This window comes from Phycodurus eques, chromosome 15 (assembly GCF_024500275.1).
Source record: "Phycodurus eques isolate BA_2022a chromosome 15, UOR_Pequ_1.1, whole genome shotgun sequence".
Classification (NCBI taxonomy): Eukaryota; Metazoa; Chordata; class Actinopteri; order Syngnathiformes; family Syngnathidae; genus Phycodurus; species Phycodurus eques.
In genome coordinates, this window is record NC_084539.1 from 17,224,446 (window position 1) to 17,246,694 (window position 22,249).

General features: G+C 38.9%; 1 protein-coding gene across 5 annotated transcripts; it reads left to right on the forward strand.

The window, feature by feature from the left end:
• Window positions 1–20,750, forward strand: hnrpkl (heterogeneous nuclear ribonucleoprotein K, like). Of its 5 annotated transcripts, none has more exons than XM_061698822.1 (16): window positions 1–167; window positions 1,512–1,584; window positions 3,542–3,639; window positions 3,734–3,790; window positions 6,619–6,662; window positions 10,312–10,384; window positions 11,932–12,045; window positions 12,524–12,652; window positions 14,260–14,576; window positions 15,577–15,618; window positions 15,692–15,731; window positions 17,837–17,852; window positions 18,159–18,188; window positions 18,267–18,334; window positions 18,405–18,574; window positions 19,875–20,750. In XM_061698822.1, exons 2-16 carry the CDS (start codon window positions 1,524–1,526, stop codon window positions 19,903–19,905), a joined length of 1,290 nt encoding a protein of 429 aa, XP_061554806.1. In that variant the 5' UTR covers window positions 1–167; window positions 1,512–1,523; the 3' UTR covers window positions 19,906–20,750. The 5 variants fall into 5 exon arrangements, with proteins under 5 accessions (XP_061554806.1, XP_061554805.1, XP_061554809.1 ...); XM_061698821.1 differs by having other exon boundaries at window positions 1–156; XM_061698825.1 differs by having other exon boundaries at window positions 3–156; window positions 14,278–14,576.
• The last annotated feature ends 1,499 nt before the right edge of the window (window positions 20,751–22,249 follow it).

Consider the following 22,249-nt stretch of genomic DNA (forward strand, 5'->3'; position numbering starts at 1 on the left):
GGCCCGATGAGGGCGGTGATACGTTCGGAGCCGTTCGTCCCCGCCCGTTGGCGCTGCCGTGTGAGAACACAACAAGCACACCACCGTGTCATCTCGCCTCCATGCTGAAAAAGCCTGCATTTATTTCAAGGCACCAGAATAGCTTGGCAGACGGCGGTTAGTCGCAAGTATTGACGTCTTTTAAACATAATAATCCTTGTAGACTGTTACAATAAAACGTGAAGAGAACAGTAGTAACCCAAATTTGCACGTTTAGGTCGCAACGTGTACGCCGTGTCGCCGAGACGGGACACGCCTCGCGAGCACTTAGCTTAGCATCGCGAAGTCACGTCAACTTAGCCGCAACGAAGGACAAGCTTACTTCCAGTCGCCGTGACGCCTATCAACGGCAACTGTGAGCCGCTACAATGTTGTAAAACCCCCTCCATAAACGTAATTGATTGAGACCTGTGTGAGTCTTTGATTTATAACCCAGCTTTATTCTGGAGGGTGCGCTTGTTTTGATTCCACAAGTGAGCCTCGATTTCGCGAGGGGCGGGGCTGCTTTTTTCACGGTTGAAGCAAGTGTGGGTAGACAGTGTATGTGTGCAGGTGGTTAATGTAATATTATAATACGTTAGACCAGCGTTTACAACCTTATTAAGGCACGTATTTTACAGTGCACTACCAGACAAAAATGTCACTATACGGAATATTACCTTGATTTAGGGGTTTAATTTACTGCGTCACCTAGCTCGTAACTATATATTTTTTCATATGGCAAATCAGTTTTCTCCATTCTAATTAATTGAAATGCAATTATTACATTGCACCCCCCCAACACTACACACACTATTGTTTAAAACCATAATACAACAATGAAATAATGTAAAGAAGGAAATGAGTTTATAAAGTGTAATTACTGTACATGTTGTTGTATTCATGTGTTGGGTGTCGGCCTTTAAGGGGCATGGCTTAGGGAGTGAAGTCACAAACTGGAGTAGGGTTAGCCGGTTAGTCTGCGTGTGAGGGTCTAGGCGTGAGTTGCGGCCTACAGCAGCTCCTTGCAAGTGTTCTAAATTTTTTCCCCCCCGATCCCGTGTTTTTAGGGGGTATTTTTTTCATGGCAATTATAAAGGAGTGTCTATTATGCGCGGGGTTTCAATATTTGCGGTCGTGCTCTTGCCCTATCTCGGCCGTCCTCCGTACTCAATAAAATGATTTACTGCGTGAAATCTTGGCCTGTTTAGTTGAACACTAAGCTATTATTCTGCCGTATGAATGGCAATAGGTGGAAACACAAGTTAATTGTACATTCTGCCATTGTGTGGAAGAGCATGTAATTCTAACTATGTCGCTAACATGGATAAAGCTAAGATTATTTGTAATAAATACATAATAATTTATAGACCGATTAAATGATGTTGGATAATTTCCCACAGCATGACCCACAGTGGTAGGAATCCATATTTAGTGAAAATGACTTTTGCATTGTATACTTAGTAACATTCACTTTTTGTCTCGCGCTGCAGGTGAAAAATACAATGGAGGTGCAAATTGACCAGCAGGACGAAGATTTCACCTTTAGCACCCCTGATAGCAATGGTAAGATCAGACTTTTTTGTATACAGTATACATCGTCATACACAGTTTACACACAGTACTTTTAATTCTCCAGATAGCTTCAAGGGCAAGTAGAAGTTATACAGTGAAGCTTTGCTATTCACGGGTGTTAGTGACCAAGACCCTGCGCAATTAGCAAAGATTTGCAAATAGTAGACTACCCACCCAAAAATCTTGCTTGTATTCATAGTTTACACCTTTAATACCCAAAACTTTGATAGCAAAACACTTCAATATTATTTCAAACTCATCTGACAATATTACACTTAAAAATAAATAGCTGACAGATAATTTGATTTTGAAAAAAAAAAAAATACTGCTTTGTTATCTTTAACGTTAGCTTCTGATGTTATCTTCTTAGATTTTATCTACATCTCTTATCGACGTACTCCTTTTACATGGTGCCGCTGTTCAGATTTAGACACATCACAGTCAGGCCTTCAGAGCAAGCTGATAATCATGTGTTCCTTAATCTCAATGTCTGACACTGCTAATTTATTAGCACTTTTACTGGATAAAAGGTAGGCATACTTGAATGTTACTTGCACTGTTGCATTTATTTAAATTCTTTACACTTTACTGCTTTCCTTGAAAAGTGGTTATAAAACAAGATATTTTTAATGGTATTCATTTGTCCACTGGATGTTTATGCTTTATTTTATTTGTCTTAATCTTTTTTCATTTTATATAAAATATGTATTTTATAAATAAACAGAGAAAATGTCACAGAAAATTGACATTAATACCTTGTTATTTTAAGTAAAAATGCTATGTCGAGATATACTATTAGTTATCCGGATATTCAATTACCTGTATTGGGATATACATTTTTGTCCATATTGCACAGCTCTACCTGAGATTTTACAAGACAAGCGTGTGGTTACATGCACTTGATGGATAAAAAAAAAAAAAAAAAAAGATCATTCCTGGCTGGTGCTACATGACAGATGGTGGAGGGATACTGCTGTTCTGCTGCTCCCAAGCACTTTTATTTTTAATCAGTAAGGGAACACAGTGGATCTGAGTGGTTTCCATTTTGTGCTTGGGTGCCCGCTGATACATAGTGAACATCCAGTGCTAATCTGTGTACATTCACATATGTACATTACTCCAACAAGCGCTTACCTTGCTACCGCAAGGAACTACACCGGTACCTTGACTTAAGATTGCCCCAATTTACAAGTCATCACTTGGGTCCATTTTGTTTTTGTTTGAGTGAAGTGGAAAAAAAATGGGAGCAATTAAGGTGCTGTAATGCCCTAAGCATGTGGGCAAGGAGAGCCACTGTCTCTGATGCAGCCTTATATTGAGCGAGATAAACAGCCAAAATTACAAAATGAGAAGAATTGCAAGGAGCTGCTGTAATCCACAACTCCATGCAGGAGAGCCTCGTTTTTCTCTCGTTTGTTAGTTCAGGATGATGCGTTCAATGGTGTTTTCTCAGTTTTCCTAGCGGAAAAACAACTGCCCAAACCGAAGAGAGTAAAGCCAAGCCGAGCCAGCACTGTGCAGTGAAAAACTGGAAAACAGGCATCTACAACTTGGGATACATTAAATTACCAAAATACAAAAACACTACAAATTAAATTAGCCTGTTTTCAGGGGGCAAGTGAGTGACTGTATACCCCGCCCCGTATACTGTTCGGCCAATGGCCAATTTCACTTTTCTTTACCATCACCACTCGAGTGGCTTCCACTTGTGGGAGCAGAGCCCAATGTGTGAGCGAAAGAAAAAAAAAAAAGAGCGCCCGTAAGGACATTAAAAGCATTTTAACTCACGGAGGCAGCACTCCATATACTATGCTGTTTATATTCCGCTGATAATATGTCAAAATGTGGCTCATTGAAAGCAGCCAAATTGAGGTCATACACTTGACCATAGACCAGTCAAAGACATCATTATTCATTCGTTCGTGCCCCCGGTGGTTTTCCCTGCCAGGTAAGCGTCCGGCAGAGGACATGGACGAGGAGCAGGCTTTTAAGCGCTCGCGCAACGCCGACGAGATGTTGGAGCTGCGTGTGCTGCTCCAGAGCAAAGTGAGGAGGCCACATGTCACTCTTGTTTGTCTTGATTTTTCTTCCCGTTTTCTGAGAATGACCAACCCCCCGCGCCCTCCTTGCTGCTTCACAGAATGCCGGAGCTGTTATCGGAAAGGGCGGCAAGAACATCAAAGCGCTGCGCACCGACGTGAGTAAACACATGAAATGTTCAAGGATTGCTTTACAAAGTATCCCAACCACAACTCCTAATTGTAACACCTTGGTGCATTTCCTCAGTCTTATATTTTCTTTTATTTGGAATGCGTTCACATTTTGCCTGTTGAAATGTAGGGATGGGCAAAAGCACAATCAATTAATTTTGTAATTGTCATTTTTTTTATTTTCAACGAGATGGCTGAAACTGTCCCTGGATTTTCTGAATCCTTAGTTTAACGCAAAAGCCACCAGTTTGAATTGCACACAAAATTCTTCATGATCACTTAAGCTCATTTTTAAAACTTTATAAGTATAATTTCCTTTTTTTCTGTCAAAAACCTCCCAACTATTGTCATATTTGTATTTTTTTTGTAATCAAAAAGCAAACTTTATCCTTTTAATTTTAGAACTTTTAAACTGTATCTTAGCCCAGTGTTTTTCAAACTTTATTGAGCGGAGGCATTTATTTTACCTTAGAAAAATGGTTAGAGCGTCAGCCTCACAGTTCTGAGGACCTGGGTACAATCCCCGGCCCCGCCTGTGTGGAGTTTGCATGTTCTCCCCGTGCTTGCGTGGGTTTTCTCCGGGCACTCCGGTTTCCTCCCACATCCCCAAAACACGCATTAATTGGAGACTCTAACATTGCCCGTAGATGTGACTGTGAGTGCGAATGGTTGTTTGTTTGTATGTGCCCTGCGATTGGCTGGCAACCAGTTCAGGGTGAACCCCGCCTCCTGCCCGATGACAGCTGGGATAGGCTCCAGCATGCCCGCGACCCTAGTGAGGGGGAAGCGGCTCAGAAAATGGATGGATGGAAAATGTCACAGGACTACACCAAATAAAAATGTCACATAAATTACACACACTTACATAATGATGGCTACACAGGTTAATTGTACCTTTTGCCATCTAGTGAAAGGGCATTTAATTGCTCTGCCTGTCAGCATACATCATTGGCATGGATCGATAGCAACGATACGTTATTTCTAGTAAATAAATAAATAATTTCGGACCAATTAAGTAAGATTGAATGATTTCCCGTGGCACCACTTTAGTGGTTGGTAATAACTGGAATTAGACTGTTGCTGTAACTCTGGGACGCTGCGTGTTGTACTGCGCAACCTCCGTTTGGCCGCAGCGGTCCCTTTTCATGCTGTCCTCAGTCTCCTCTTGGATGAAAGTAGATTCGTAATCACAACATTTGAGGATACCCAAAATGACAAACGCTGTGGTGCCCTGTTGTCTGGCTTAAAAAATAAATATACATGCGAACCAAACATTCATTCGAGTGTTATGTTTTTCTAACATGACTTAATTATTACACAATGTTACCTTGACTTATCAGTGACTTGAGTTTTTCGAGATACAGTACAAGCTGTTGCTCGGCGGATTTTATTTTTTGTTTTAGTTTTGCCTTGTCAGCAAAAACTTGGGATATGAGCACACAATGGTGGCAGCAAACACAACTCCGCAAAAAGCAGCAGTTTGGCAAATAGTGAACAATTCTTCAAAAAAAACGCCTTGAAGCTGTTTATTGCCGTTCCCAGTTGAGGTTTAAGAATTACACGTAAAACAGCCTCATAACTTTGCATCAAATTCCGCTAGCTTAATGCTAAAACACAATGGACGGACTTACAAATAGCATCGATATTGCAGTGTTATCGCCCTTTAAGCAACGGATATTTGAACACAAACGCTGCAGCAACATATGTCAACAGACAATATAACAATACTTACAGGCATATATGTTTTATCCTCTGTGAAAAAGGAATACTATTACTGCAGGTTTCTGAGTCAGTTGTTAACCTGTTCTTCGTGTATGTCTGTATGTATGTAACGTATTATACTGCCTCCTGGTGGCCAAATCACACACACCATAAGGAGCACAAATGTGTGGCTGAAACAGATTGAAGGCATTTCCATATATTTCAATACGGAATGATGATTTGAGATATAAGTGTTTTGTGTTCCAAGAGTTATTCCGGAAATTGAACTTGTAATTCACGGCACCATTATATTCATGTTTTTCTCATTTCACTTTTTTTTTGTCTCAAAAAATTACTTATGTAATGTTTTTTTTGTACAACGTTTTGTGTCAAAAACAAAAATTATTTCAGGACTTTCTTGGCATTATGTGATTGCCTTTTGTGTGGACAGAAAACCAGTTGTGACTGAGTCAGTAGCTGTAGTACATTTCATTTTGAATTCCACACAACTGACCACACACAATTTATCAGGCACAGTGTGAATCTCATGCACCGCCCTGGAAGGTGAGCGCCCACTTTACTTTGGGAAATCCCTGGATGAATCAACGATTATGCCCATCCCTATACATAATGCTACTTTAGATTTTATCGTTGGCTAAAAATGGTAGCTCCCCATATTTTATCAAAACTATTATCTACCTGCTTAAATATGATGCATGAGAAAATCCAGTGGGATACATTGTGCTCATCTCTGACCATTTGTTTTGACTAGGTCACGCTTCCTGTTTCTCTCACATTTTACCTAAAAAAGACAAAAGTTCAGCGTGCATTCAATTAAAAATGTATTCCTTCTCCCCCCTCTTTCCCCCCTTGTCCTTTCTTTGTTTTTTTATTATTTTATTTTTGTGAATTCTTGGGCCACCTTCTGCCCGTTGCCCATGTACTGGACCGACATGCCCCTCCTGCGTTGGCCCAACCCAACCCCGAACGCCCGCCCGCCTGTCCGCCCACCTGCCACCCCCTGGTCGACCTTGCCCATAAACCGTGCCCCTAACGTGATTGAATCCCCCCCGCCCAATGCTGCCCAACCACCATCACCACCACCTCCATGCAGTACAATGCCAGTGTATCAGTCCCAGACAGCAGTGGCCCAGAGCGGTATGTCCCACCAGTTATTGCCTCACTGCCTGATGACAACGTCATGAATACGCTACGTTCTGTTTTCGCTGCAACGTTTATATTTAATACAGATGATGACAGTGCCCCCCCTCGCTGCCAAATCCCCCCTACCCACTTCCCCCACATGTCCTCTTGATGTTTCTGTCCATTCCTAAACGTCTTTGCCACTTTAACCATGTTATATAGTGATATGTCGGCTGTCTGATTCAAGGAGCGCAAGGCAAGCAGGCACCTTTTTAAACGAACCCCACCCATCGATCTCTCCCTCCCTTCATTCACCCCTCCATTTCCTGCATTGCCACCCATGATATCTCCCTTTCGCTAATCCATATTGTCGCTTTGCAGCCCCCTTCACCTGCTATTAACATGTTTCGATTTGTAGAGATGAAAATGTCATTTCACGATTGCACTGACCCAAATTATCAGCGCAGTATTCTACGGCAGCAATATAACCAAAAATTGTAGGTAAGTAAGAATGCGCCATAGTCAAAGGTGGCAAATGTACTCACATTCTGTACTAAAGTACAGGTATAGATTCTAATGTTAAAAAAGAAAATACTGGTAAAAGTGGAAGTACTGATTCAACTCCTTTACTTTATCCTGTTCTAATAACTTGGCAAAAAAACTTGTTAACGCAGGCTTTTATGCTATCAAAACTTGTTCCCATAAAAAATTTGATAGTAGCTAATAATAACGGAAAAACTACACCTTACATGTACAGTGGAACCTCGATATAGCGGACTAATTGGGGGGGGAGGGGAGGGGGTCGTCCAATATAGCCGATTGTTTGTTACATTGAAGCACCTTTTTTTTTTCTTTTTTTTTGAGGCCATATGCACGCATATTACTGTACCGTGCAAAATTATTGTTTTGTAGGAGGTTTTTTTTGTGGTCTAAAATGCCCAGTTCAGTGCAAAGCTATTACAAATAAATGTAAAACAAATAGCTTAAAAATGTTTGAATATTACACATTTTATCCAAACTTACCACGCCGGTGTGCGAGGTCATGGTGACATTATTGACATACAGTACTCATCATAGACGAGTTGCTTTCAGATGCAAGGAATTAGTGTGCTTCCTAGTTCCAAATCTGTTGTCAAAGGCGAACAGCTTGACAAAAAACTGTTACTGTACCAAAAATAGCATGCTCCAAACTCCAAAGACTTGTTTTTTATTCCTCAGAGTTAACGCCGCAGCCATGCCACTCTCTCTCTCTCTCTCTCTCTGTGCTGTGCTCTACTCAAAATAGACAATAGATTCCACCATTTTGTCTCCTCTTAAGCAGGATAAATGCATGCGCTGTTGGGTTTAAGTCTGGAGATAGACTTGCCCCAACAGTTCAGCATAGCCTCTGTCAGTTGATTGTCTTGTGGGCGTTAGTCCCTGCATTCCCGTCTTTAGCAGTCACAGTGGGTTTGTTTTTTAACTGTTTGTTCAATAAAACGATTTAAAGTGCACAGGAGGCTGTTTTTATCCTTGCCCACTTGCAGGGTAATTACAGTACATAGATTTTGAAATTTGAAATAAAATTATTCGAGTTAGTCAGTTAATCGTAGAAGTCCTACCTGCATGACCACACATTCAATATAGTTAATTGTGTACTGTTTGTAACCTCGAAACATTGTATGTCGTAAACCAAGGACCCCCCTGTTCACACACCCGTTGCGCCTCGCCGTATCGAGATGTGTCGCAACATCAGTGCGATCGCGCCAATTGCACACAAAGGCGCATAGACAGTGAATCTCTGTTTTTAAATGTTACTCTTCGATTGTAGTTTGGTGGCAATCCGCCTCTGTTACACAGTGTTACTGGGAAATTACATGTGTAACCCCCCTACTGCTAAACATGGCCCCAAACCTTCCGTACACCTCCCCTTTGCTTGCACCCCGCTTTCTGTCCTCTGCCACCTTGCAGTGTGCAACCACTCGCATCTCCTTCCCCCCATTCTGCTGCTCCCACCACTCCCTTGCTTGTGTTGTCTACGGCAGGACTTCTCAACCGGTCTCGTTTTCATACTACTAGTGGTCCTAGTTCAGTACCACACTTTGAGAATCAGTGATTTAGGACACCCGCGTCATTCACGTTCCATTGTTCAGCATTGTATGCAAGTGAAGAAGAAATTAAATAATTTAATCGAGAAATACTCATTTGTTCCCTATTTCTGTAATTCAACATGTAACAATTATAGATGTATTCAAGAAGAGTTTTGGCAATAAGCCTACCAAATTTGAATAAATAAAACATTTGGCAAGTATATAATACATAATATTGCGGGCGTGTCCACTGAACACTAAAACACGCCCAACTTTCAGACGGTCCACCAAATACGTTTGTTGTGTTCTGTATGTTCGAACAGCTACAATATGTCCGCTTACAACCTTGGGTGGCTGGAATATATCCAACTGAGTGGTCGCGGGGCTTTTCCACACCGCTGAGAGTTGCTAGCCACCAGCTAGCTTGTGGCATAACAGGCTTCCAGACCCTGCAGACAGGCGGTGAGCTCTTCCAATATGTCACCGCCTCACTTGTTGTTGTGTAAGTGTGTAGGCCCACATAATAGACACTTCGGCGATAGTTAACTGTTTATTAAGCACAGCAGCAAGGTTATTCAGCCTGCGGCTCACACTACATGATAGATATTTGAGCACATACTGAACGTCCTAGTTATAAACTCCACATTGCTTTACGTTTCAACATATTACGGTAGCCTGAATAACACAAAATACACTTGGGAATTTAAATACTACTACTAAGCTGTTCTGTAAATGGTGGTATCCAGGGAAGATGCATTTCATAGCGAGTTGGCTAATTGCATGCTGTAGTGGTAGCATGGCGGACACCCAAGTACGTCACTGGGCTTTGTGTTAGCCACGCCCAAATAATGAGGAAAACTGAAATGGTAAAAAGCAGTTTAAGACTATCTCTCCGCAATTGAGTACTCCACAGTTCTCAGTTTTTGCACATTTACAGCAATTATCTTCAGACATGTATAATGTATTTAGAAACAAATCTCGGAATTCTTTTTATAGGGTCTTAAAATCATCTGATGAAACAGTATAATGTCTAATTATACATATATTTGCTTTGAGCAAGAACAAAAACTTTCACTATTCATCAGTATATTGTAATTTGTTAACTAAGAGAAACAACAGTTATTTGGTTGCATAATTTATGTTTGATGTCCGCCAGTTGAGAATCACTGTTCTACGACACACCCCCACTGCTTCCCCTCCTCCCCCTCTTCCCGCTTCTAGTGAGACGTTGTGCTGGCATTGTGTAGTGGGGTCTTGCTTCAATTAAGTTTTCCACTTTGTGTTATTATGTAATTTTATATGAAGGACTGCCCCAGCCCCCTGACTCCTCTGTGACCTCTTGTTAATTGTAGACATTTGAAATCCATCCATCCCAGATAATCTTATCTAAGTGCATGTTAGCCACGTGTAGTATTTGTGGGAAATAGCTCAGGGGATCGAGTCTTCGTTTCCTCTTTTCCAAGTTTGAAGCCTCCTCGTCCAAGCCTTTCTATATGCGTTTCCTTGACTATGGGTTTTCTGCCCTTCTCAATAATGGTATTTTCTTTTTGTCTTCTTTGTATAATACCTTGCGTTCATTTTGGCTTTCCCGACAGGATCCTGAGCGTGAACGCCAACATCGACACCATCGGAGACATTCTGCTGAAGATCATACCTACTTTAGAGGAGGTAAAACACCTTAATTTCTATTCGACAATGACGTATACAAGAAAGCAATAGCTGATCTTCAGCATGCGGGGTATTTGCTGGCAAAAACGAAATGTAAATAAAAATTGAACATTTATGTATATTTTTATGTGATTTAGAAAAAGTCTTTATATTTAAATTTAAATTATCTACACATGGTATTTTTGTTAAAATTATTACATTTTATTATATTTCTAATATTGTCTTTAGATTTTTATTCATAATACACAGTATTGCGTTTTATATACTATTTGTTACTCTTAGTACATTTTCTTTTAAATTTTATGTATAATATATCTTTAGCTTTTATTTTATTTATTTATTCTTTAAATGTTATTCTATACATAACATATTTAGATATTTATATTATAAAATGTTGGAGTAAATTGGACAAATTGTGTTTGTTACTCCTTTATAATATATTATTTAGAATTATTTTTATTTGTAATATATTCTTAAAATGTTAATACAATATATGCTTTAGATCATCTATATTTCCCTATAATTTTATAAATAAAATTATACTAAAATGTTATGTGTAATTTATTGAATATCCTTTAATGTGTATGTACAGTATAATATATGTTAATTCTTTTGACAGTATATTTGTTTGATTTGTATTTATTCATACAATGTTCTTTATGTTTTATACATATTGTTTCAGCTATTCCTCAACAGTGATGCTCAGTGTGGTACCACTAGTGTGGTACGCGGGCTTCATCTTGTGTTATGTGAAAAGAAATCACTGCTTAAGTACAGTTCAGTTGTATTAACTTTAAACTTCAATACATTTGCATTTAATCCTTTACAACTGGTTGTTTATAAACATGTATTTGGCGCAATTTTTATTTTAACATTTATGTGCAATACATTTTAATTGAATCATCTTTTAGGTACAGTTTTTTTTTCTTTTTTTTTAATAGTGGTACTTTGTGTAGTATATATTTAAAGTGTTTCTTGGTGTAAAAATTGCTTTATAACACTGCTTTATTACATATTAATTGTTGTTATTTTACATTTAATCTAAATAGGTTTACTTTTTTTACATAAAATGATTTTATATAATTTGTATGGCATTTATATTTTATTTATGTTTTAGTTTATATATTCTTACACATGAGAGAGATAAAAATGAGATCCTGCTTAAATTAAATAAAATATCCCCTTTAATTTTGATTGACTGCACTAATTCTTAGGGATGTCCCGGTCACATCTTTTAACATTTTTTTTGCACCGGAGTCTTTGATTTTAAGGATCTGCCGATACCGAGTCCTGATGCGATACCTCGATAATGCATTAAAAAATAGCGTGCATCCAAATTTTCTCAAGTCGAAGTGATCAGATCGTAACATCCCTACTAATTCTTTCGAGCTAGGTAGAGCAACTTCACTCTTAACCACGTTGTCATCCACTATTGTATCAGAATACATGGCAAAATCCACAATAAGCCCGGTGGGATACACTGTGGTCATCTGCAACGGCACAAGGCACTTAACTAGTCCCTCCCATTGTTGTGTTTGTGTAATAAGTACCAGCATTACAGCGGCATCGACTTTGACTGCGAGCTCCGCCTGTTGATCCATCAGAGCTTGGCGGGCGGCATCATCGGCGTGAAAGGCAGCAAGATCAAGGAGCTGCGAGAGGTAGGACGAGAGTCTTAAAGCGACAGCGCTTTAATTTCTGCTCAAAATGACCCAATGCCGGCGGCACGGTGGACGACTGGTTAGAGCGTCAGCCTCACATTTCTGAGGCCCCGGGTTCAATCCCCGGCCCCGCCTGTGTGGAGTTTGCACGTTCTCCCCGTGCCTGCGTGGGTTTTCTCCGGCCACTCCGGTTTCCTCCCACATCCCAAAAACATGCATTAATTGGAGACTCTAAATTGCCCGTAGGCGTGACTGTGAGTGCGAATGGTTGTTTGTTTGTATGTGCCCTGCGATTGGCTGGCAATCAGTTCAGGGTGTACCCTGCCTCCTGCCCGATGACAGCTGGGATAGGCTCCAGCATGCCCGCGACCCTAGTGAGGAGAAGCGGCTCAGAAAATGGATGGATGGATGGATGACCCAATGCCATTATGCTTGCCGTAGTAACACATTTATGATGTTGTTTGTTCCCCCTGCCCAGAATACACAGACGACCATCAAGCTATTCCAAGACTGTTGTCCACATTCTACAGACAGAGTTGTCTCTGTTGGCGGGAAGCCGGAGCGAGTCGTGGAATGCATCAAAGTCATCCTGGAGCTGGTGGCTGAGGCGAGTCTCGACCTAGTTTTTAGACTTCCCCAGACATTTTCTTCTCATACAAATGGAGGCAAAACAGCTGATGATGGATGAAAATATTAGGACTCATGCTCATACCTACAGCAAGGGGAAAATCTAGGAATAAATTGCTCTGCTGTCGTCCGCATAGTCAGTTGAATCCCTCAAAAAATCAGTAGGCACACCTTTGTGTACTCCAAGGCAAAAATTTGACTCATTTGTTGTTAGCTCTTTCGCCAAAATGCAAATGCTACGCTACTTACATGAGGCCTGATTACGATCCATGGTACTGGCTAAAGCTAACAAAGCTAGAGGTTATTTTTGTTCCATTTCAGAAACCCCAAATTAAGTTAGACAAATGCACGCCATAAAGCTATACGGTCGTCCACATAATCTCAGTTTGAATTTCTTCAAAATCAACAAGGACATCTTTGTCTGGTCCGAGGAAAGCAATGTATATATTTGTTAAATACTCCTTGCTATGCTGTTTTTCGTTAAGCCAAAAGTTGACACCATGCTACTCACTTGAGACAGAGTTACCATCTTTAACGACTAATCTAACAAGGCTAGAAATATATATATTTTTTGTTTGTTCTCATTTAGTAATCCCCAAACTAAATCCAGGCTTTGTATAAAGCTATGTGGTTGAACCAAAATGCTAACACCATGCTACTAACATGAGGATAGTTACTATCCATGGTGCCAGCTAAGCTATGTGGTCATACAAATAATCAGTTGAATGTCTCAATGTACTTTTATTATCTGTAAAGTAGAAGATAGCTGGGATAGGCTCCAGCAGACCGCAACCCTAGTGAGGACAAGCAGTAAAGAAAATGGATGGATAGATGGATAGTCTGTTTCCTCTGGAGGTGTCACAATTAATTGATTAATCAACAACTAATTGATCATCAAATTAATTATTTTTTATTTCATTATTTTGATCATCGTTTAGAGCCATTGCTTAATCCTAAAATTTGTCAAATCCTCTGATTTCAGCCTCTCAACAGTAAATATTCGTTGATATCTTTAATCATTCATGAAAGCAGACTGATTATCTTTCGTGTTAAATCAAGATATTTGCAAACATCTTCTTTTACTTTGGAAAACAACGATCAACATTTCTGCCCATTTTCTGACAGGATACGGACCAAACCACTAACTGATTCATAATCACTTTATGGAAAAATAAATATATCAGTTAAATCTGTTTGCCGCCGTCATACAAAGAACCTGTAATTAACATGTAGTTGAACGCGAAGCAGCCTCAGAAGTGTATCTCAAACTAGTAACACTTTACGTTAATCAGTAGCCAAGAAGTAGCTCTCAGTTTTAGAAAGGTTAGTGAGTACGACATCACTCCCTCTCGTGTGATATTGCTTTGGTTTTGGTTTTGCTTAATAAACAATACCAAATAAGCAACAATAATCACTTAAGAAACAGTAATCGGAAAAATAGATTTTGCAATAAATATTAATGCAAAGTAAAATTTCGATTAATTGATGGAATAATAGATAGAATAATCGATTCTAAAAATATTCGCTAGTGACAGCCCTAGTTAGCTCACCAACCGAAATGCTAACTGAAATAACATCAAACAGCAGCTTGTCTGTGTGTTGCAGGCTCCAATCAAAGGCCGCACCCAGCCTTATGACCCCAACTTCTACGATGAAACGTACGACTACGGCGGCTTCACCGTTATGTTCGAGGAGCGGAGCCGGCGGTCCATGGGGGGGTACCCCATCCGCGTACGGAGTGGCTTCGAGCGCCTTCCGCCCGCGCACGGCAGCCGGCCGCTGCACCCCTCCCACCGGGATTATGACGACCTGAGCCCCCGTCGGGGTCCGCCGCCACCGCTGAGCCATGGACGAGTGGGCAGCCGACCCCGCAACCTGCCACTCCCACCGCCACCTCCGCGAGGGTGAGGAGAATCTGTTCGTTTACAACAATATTATTCCATGGCACCCATCATGGTAACAGTATTATGAAGTTTTTTATTTGATCTATAATGTATTATTTTTATTCGATTTTTATTACATATATATTTTTAATTATTTTATTTTATTCATAATGTACTCTTGATTTTATTTTATTTATGTCTTCTTTAGAATTTAGTTTAGTCACAATATATTCTCTCTTATTCTCTATTCTTGATTTTATTTAGAATAAATATTCGTATAATTTATTTATGTATTTATATGTATTTAGCTTTTAGATTTATTTTATTCATAAATATTCAGAATTAATGAATACACTCAGATTTTATTTATAATAGGTTTATATTGGATACAATTGTTATTCTTTTGTAATATATTCTTTATTTTTGATTGATTGATTGTTTTTTAGATTTGGTTTGTAAGTTTTTTCCTTTTATTCATAATGTATTCTTTTTATGTTTTATTTTCTTATGTTTTATGTATAATTACTTCATCAAACACTTTTTTTCTAATAATGATCCTTGTGTACAGTGATAGACTCTCCTATGACAGAAAATCATAACAACAGTATTATATTCATTTGATTTATAATATAATTTTTTTTATTTTGTGTTTTATTTTTATTCCTTTTATTTTTATTTAGTTATAATTTATTTAACGCTCATTTGATTTATAATATACTCAAGATTTTATTTTGCATTTTCCTTCAATTTGATTTTATTCATAATATATTCTTTTGATCTTACTTATACTATATTTAGGTTCTATTTTCTGCACAATATAATTCTTTTGTTATTGTTTAGAATATATTTAGATTTGATTTCATTCATATATTATTTGTTTTTCAGTCATGTTTTTATGTTTTTATCATATATTCTTTTCATTTGTATTAATTTAAAAAATGTTTCCACATTATTTTTATTTATTTTACAATTAATTTGTTATGAGACCATTTATTTTTCTTCTAACGCTCCTTGTTTACAGTGACAGATTCTCCCGCAGCAGCTATCATGATGACAGACCAAGGTGAGGCCGAAAATGTCCTCTCGCATCTTTTTAGCGTTAGCCACGTGAATGCTCATCCTTTTTATGTGTGCAGTGACAGAAGAAGTCGTGGAGGAGAGCGCTACGATAGCATGGTGAGTGCCGCCGTATATGCAGTTCTCTCCCGACAAGGAGAGGCGATCAGAATTCCTCGTCCGAGCAGAGCGGCCACGAACGCTGATGCTGTTTTTTTACAGAGGCCTGTGGTTGCCCAGCAACACTCGTCTCCTTGGTTGCCTCGTGGCAAGCAGCGTATGCCGTCCGGAGAGTTGCCGGGCGAGCAGAGTCGTTCCTGTGCAGCGTCGCTTCAAATTTATAATAATTAATCCATGACTATGCCGTTAGTAATTGGATTATGTGGATTTATGGCGTCAAACAGAGGCCAAATGGCTGCGACCGGCAGAGGCGCCGCTGACTCACTTTCAACTAGGAGAACATGACGTCAGCCATAGGAAGTGTAAAAAGTTATTCTGCTTAATAATCCAAAACAGGAATTCAGGACATTCTTTGAGAGTCACCCATCCCTTTAAAAACAATCGTTAGAAATTAACTGTATATGAATTGGTTACCAATCAACAAGGTGGAATGGTGAATAGATAAATTTTAAATTTTTTATGGGAATACCAAAAGGACATTTCATATTAGCATCGTGTGATATGGTTATCGATTCAATTCCAAGTAAATACAGGGACAGTATTATGATACAGATACGACTTAATGATGAACGAATACAAATTTCAAATTCATAAATCGAAAGAATTTTCATGCCCTTTAACGATTTTTGTGATTTTGTTGTTGTTGTTCTTATGGTTATTGTAAAACAATAATGTAGAATTGAACAACCGATAACCGATATTAATTCATCATCATTTTCCCCGTGGTTGAGCAAGGAAACGTAATCAAATGCCTATCTCCCGTAACAACCAATATGGACATGGGATTGTGAATCTAGTTGTTTTTAACAGTAGTGGTGTGCGATACTAAAGATTTGGTACAAGAGTGTTGAGGTGAACCCGACTATGTGCAGTCAGAATTTCTCGACCTCACACACCAGCTCAGACTCTTTCCCTGCCAGAGAGGTGACGTTCCACGTCACCAGAGCCAGGTTGTGAGGTCGGGGATCGGATCGCCAAGGTCCCTGCCTTTGGCCGCCGCCCAGCTCACATAGCACCCGACCCCGCTGGACCCTGCCACAGGTGGTGAGACCATGGGAAAGGGAACTCGCGTTGCCTTTTCCGGCTGTGCCTGGCCGGGCTCCACGAGTGCAAGCCTGGCCACCAGGCGCTCGCCATCAAGCCCCACCTCTGGGATCAGGGAAACTAAAATAGTAAAAAAACAAAAAAGAAAAGTTCAATGCTACATCGCCAAAATTACACAGGTCTCAAGTTTGTGCACATTTTCAGCTATTGTCTTCAAACGTGCAGTACGTTTAGAAATAAATCTCAGAATTTACTTTGCAGGGTCTTCAAGACTTTACCATCATAATACAGTTTTTGTTTAGACACAATACAACTAACAAAACAGTAAAGCAAAACAAAGAAAAGGTAATGATGTCATTATCATCTATATCTGTACCGACATTTACATTGATATTATGTACAACGACATTGATCCTGCCATGACTGTTTGAGAGGCCTAACAAGCAAAATACATGACATCGGATACATTTTTCTGTTGCCGTTGCTAATGGTAAAAATAATCATATTTTCTAACTGATCTGTCCCTGTGGACTCAATCACATGACCTCAAGTACAACGACAGCTCCAGCGCATTTCATCCGAGTAGGCGTCAACCAACGGATGGTTCCAAGGTTGTAAAAGTTAAGACTTGACCCACTTACAGTGTGTATAAGATATGTTATACAATAATGGGGATGCGATTATGCTTTCGGAGACTTCGTTCCAAAGTTCAAGTTGTGCCAGAGGGACTGCAGGTGTGACATTTCAGGTCAACAACGTGTGAAACATTAATATGTGTGTGTGCATGCATGTTTGCATGCGTTTCTGTGTCCGTGTGTGCACCTGCAATGTTTCCAGAGCCTCACTTAGTGTAGTTATTTAATCTAGCCTGCTTTGTCAGAAATTGTACATAGAATGAATATTAAGATGATAAGCTCTATTATACCTTAAGTCTGTGAGCATGCCATCTTAAATCTGACACTAAACCATATTTTTCTTTCTCTCCTGTTGCTAAAATACAGAGTGGAGGCGGTTATGGTGAGTCTCACCATTTGTGTTAATGCAGTATACATTAAAATGATTGAATTTGAATGGTTTAAATTGCGGTTTTTACCTGTTGTGGTTTGGGTCTTGAACGTATCCTCACGATAAACGGGCGTTCAACTGTACAAGCAATGTCGGAAGTGTAAAAATTATATAAGTTAACCACTGTTATTATTAAGAAGCCTTTGTATAGTCTTCAGTCAGTAATTGCGAATGTATTAGAGATCTAATCTTGTTTACAAGCATTGGCTCATTTTTGAATAATCATTTTGTCTTACTTTCTATTCTGATGTTTTCAAGACAACAATTCCTGGGATCACTTTCATTCTGGTGAGTTGGCAAAAAAAACAAACACATATCCAGCCGTTGTATTGCACAATAAAAGACGCTTCGTGGTTCGCTTCCCAGGTGGCCGAGGCTCATACGGTGACATCGGCGGGCCTGTCATCACAACGCAAGTCACTATCCCCAAAGACGTAAGCGTTCAAATCCGGGAAAATGGTGGGGAAAAGACATTTGTGATTAAATATTGTGACCGTTTTGCAGCTCGCCGGCTCCATCATTGGCAAGGGCGGCCAGAGGATCAAGCAGATCCGCCACGAGTCCGGAGCCTCCATCAAGATCGACGAGCCGCTGGAGGGCTCGGAGGACCGCATCATTACCATCATCGGAACGCAGGACCAGATCCAGAATGCCCAGTACCTGCTGCAGAACAGGTGAGTGTCTCCCAACTCTGCTTTTAACATTCACATAACTGCTTTGACCCGAGCTGTCAAATTGGTCTGAAAAACTTGAAAATGCTTACATATTAATGAGGCGCATGCTTAAATTTCTTTGACGTCAAATTGCTACAATTCGCTTGCTTGATGCAATCACGTACCTGTACTTAAAGAAAATTGAAGATTAGAACCTTTCAGAGTTCTCATGTGCTTGAAATTTTAACTACATACATATCAGGCTGAATAGTTAGCTTGTTAGATCGATGAATTAATTTTTGCGGGGAGAACCTGCAGTGTCAAATTGGTCTGAAAATACTTAAATTTCAATGTTTAAAGTGCTTGCTTGATATGACTTTCCCGACAAATATATTTTTGCTGACTAGTTAGTTAAATGGAAGAAGTAACTTTTGCAAAAAGTATTTAAAAGAGCCTGCTTCTTTAAAATTTCAGTGGTGCCTTGAAATTACGAGTGATCTGACATGGGTTTTTCGAGATACGAGCCATCATTGGGCTGATTTTTTGCTTTAACTTGTGAGCGCAAACTTGAGATAGGAGCACTGTATGGTGGCAGTGACCTCAACTCACTTCACAATAAGCAGCACTTTGTAGCAAAAAGTAAGCAATCCTTCAAAAAAGAGGCTTGAAGCTGTTTAATGCCACTCACAAGTTTACTGTTAAACCCAACATAAAACAGAGAATTGCATGTTGTTTATTTAAAACAACCAAACAACTTTGCCTTAGGAACATACTTGCTAGCTTAATGCATGCAGTGGAAAACGCCGTTGACGGGCTAACGATTAGAATAGATCGTTGTGGTGTTATAACCCTTAAAGCAACAGATATTTGACCACAAACAGTGGAGCAGCGCATGTAGACGGACAATATCACAACAAATTCAACTCGTGTTTCAAAGTGCCACTGTAGTTTGCTTGAAACATCCTTCACAAGAAATATCTACCCAGCTGACTAGTTTGCTTGTTAAATCAACTAATAAAATTGTGGATGAACAGTAGTTAAGAGAATTGAACAGTAGCTACCTTGCTGACTAAATCGGTTTTTATATGAATAAATAAACTTAGAATCTGCAGTGTGGGGGGAAAAAAATCCAGAAAATGCTTGAATTTCAATGTTTATTGTGTGCTTGAAATTTATTTCATGTCAAATTTCTACTTGGCTGAATAAATATAAAGACCATTAAAGAGAACCTAGGCTGAGATACCCTTTATAAGCCCATAGGTGTTGCTGTTTTGGTTATCCAAGTTAAACTTTCATCTTTTGTTGTTGTTTTTCCCCCCAGCGTGAAGCAGTATTCCGGTCGGTTCTTCTAGGTTGGAAGAAAGACGAGAGAAGCCATGCCGCACGTGTACCATTTGTTCCAGAGCCAACATTCCTCCGCCGTGGACAGATCAATTCTACCGTATCCATAGAAGCTTCGGGAAAATCTTTAAAAAAAATTTTTTTTTTTTTTTAAATAGAAGAAGTAGCTGCCCCATAACATATTTCTGTGTTGGTGTAGATTATTTTCAAGGACATGATGTATCCAAATCATCTTTTACCTTAGTGTTTGCATTACAGTGCAGCATGCATCGTCTTTTTTTTTTTTGATAAGTTTTAAAAAATGAAATAAGTTTCATACACACATTCTCTGTCAGAAGAAACGAGCAGCAATTAGCTTAACATTCTTGATGGCCCTGGCGAGCGTCGCTATTTGTCGTCAGCCACACGACAGCTTCAAAACTAAAGTGGCTAACTGTGAATATTTTATTCAGAGGCCGGCAGTTTCCCATCTCTTTAGCTAACATTTTTATGTACACGTCTTACTATAACGCTAAAAAAAAAAGACTGTTGTTCAAATGTCACACATTTGCTTTGATGTTTGATGAATGTTTGATACTATTGAAAAGATATTTACATTTCTTTTTTCATTGAGTGGCGAGGCGATGTACAAATTGTGTATATAATATTTACATCCAATTTTTCCTCTGTCTCGCCAAATAAATGCTTTGACGTAGTTTTTTTCGTTTGTTTTTTAAGTGTTTATCGTATTCTTGTATTTTATCATTTTGATGGTTTATAGCCATTTGTAAAATGGTTGGAAATGACACGCCTTCTGTGTATCTGTTATAGATATTCCGCAGGTCTTTGCCAAATAAAGGTTTTTGTTTTCCACTGATCGCTCCGTTATCTGGTTGACTTCTAGAGTCGTGCAGTAGGACTAGCAAGAAAAACATTTTTGGGGTCAAGCCGCCATAATTCAGACTTTTATTTTCACGCTCCAAATGTAACGTTTTTTATTTGTATCCCCCCAAAACACCAAATATTAACCCCCACACAAAAAAACAAAACAAAAAACACAATACTATCAAAACACTTTGTTCTTAAGGAGCTTCTTTCATCTGTGAGGAAAAAAGCTAATCTGTGTTGTGTCAACACTGCCAGTTGTTGCTGCCAAATGAAAAATGTATTGCCATATGTTGCCTTTTTTGGTATTCATTGCAAAAACAAAAATGTTATATTGTATGTATGTAGCATGCTTTGTCTGACAAATAGGACCAAATGGAGATAAATGCTTTTTCTCACAGCTACGGCAGTGAGCAACTAGCTTCTTCGTTTCATCTGGGAAAAAAAGCATGTATCTCCAAATATTATGTTGAATATTTTTACCCCCCCTCCCCCCCCCCCCCCAAAAGAAAAACACCCAAACAAATGTTTTTTGGGGTGTGGCAGCAATACTCTTCCGTAATACACTACCGTAAAAATTGCACTTACGGATAAAAATGTGGAAAAATGGATATGCATGCTTTTATTGGACACCTAAATGAAACGCTTTATTTATTATCAGTGTTGTCTGGGGAGAAAACATCTCTCTGAACTTTGTGCTCCTTATTTCTATTTAAAAAAATGTTTTAATCATGTTTTCAGAAAAGAAAAAAAAACATTGTTTTGAATATGATTGTCACTATCGAATATTTTTTTAATTGATTATTCCATCGATCATGACATCGTTTAATGGGATAAAAAATATTTTGGATTAAAATTTATTGCAAAATATTTTTGGGGATTACTTTTTATTAAGCGATATTGTTGTTTATTTAGTATTGTTTCGTGATAAAACCAAATAAAAAACAATATCACACCAGCCTTTTTGAAACTCCGAGCTACTTATTGGTTACTAGTTTGATATACACTTCAGAGGCTGCTTCAGGTGCATCTACACAATAATTACAATACAGTATTGTATTTTCATAATAGATTAAACGACTATTTTTTTTCCACAAATTGATTATGACTGCATGGTTTGGTCTGTAAAGTGTCAGAAAACAGGAAAAAATTTTGATCATTTTTTTCCAAAGTAAAAGCAGGAGTTTGCAAATGTCTTATTTTGATTAAACACAAAAGATAATCAGTCTTCTTTCAACAAGGACTATAGAAATCAGAATATTCACTGTTGAGAGGCTGAAATAAGAGGATAGGGACAATTTTAAATTAAACAATGGCTCTCAGCAATGAATGGATTATCAAAGTTTTTGTTGAATAATTTGATGATCGATTAGTCTTCGATTAATAGTTGAATGCGCTATAGTTTTGGATAAAAAAAAGGCACTTGGAGATAAGCGTTTATTGTACTAACTATAAAAACTTTTTTTTGCAGTCAACTCAACATATCTTTTT

What these genes read in the sequence shown, in the direction of transcription:
- hnrpkl (XM_061698822.1), top strand. Translation starts at nt 1,524, where the DNA reads ATGGAGGTGCAAATTGACCAGCAGGACGAAGATTTCACCTTTAGCACC. An exon ending in CCACCGCCACCTCCGCGAGG is followed by an intron (nt 14,577 to 15,576) that starts GTGAGGAGAATC and finishes CCTTGTTTACAG; the next exon opens with TGACAGATTCTCCCGCAGCA. An exon ending in CTGGGATCACTTTCATTCTG is followed by an intron (nt 18,189 to 18,266) that starts GTGAGTTGGCAA and finishes TTCGCTTCCCAG; the next exon opens with GTGGCCGAGGCTCATACGGT.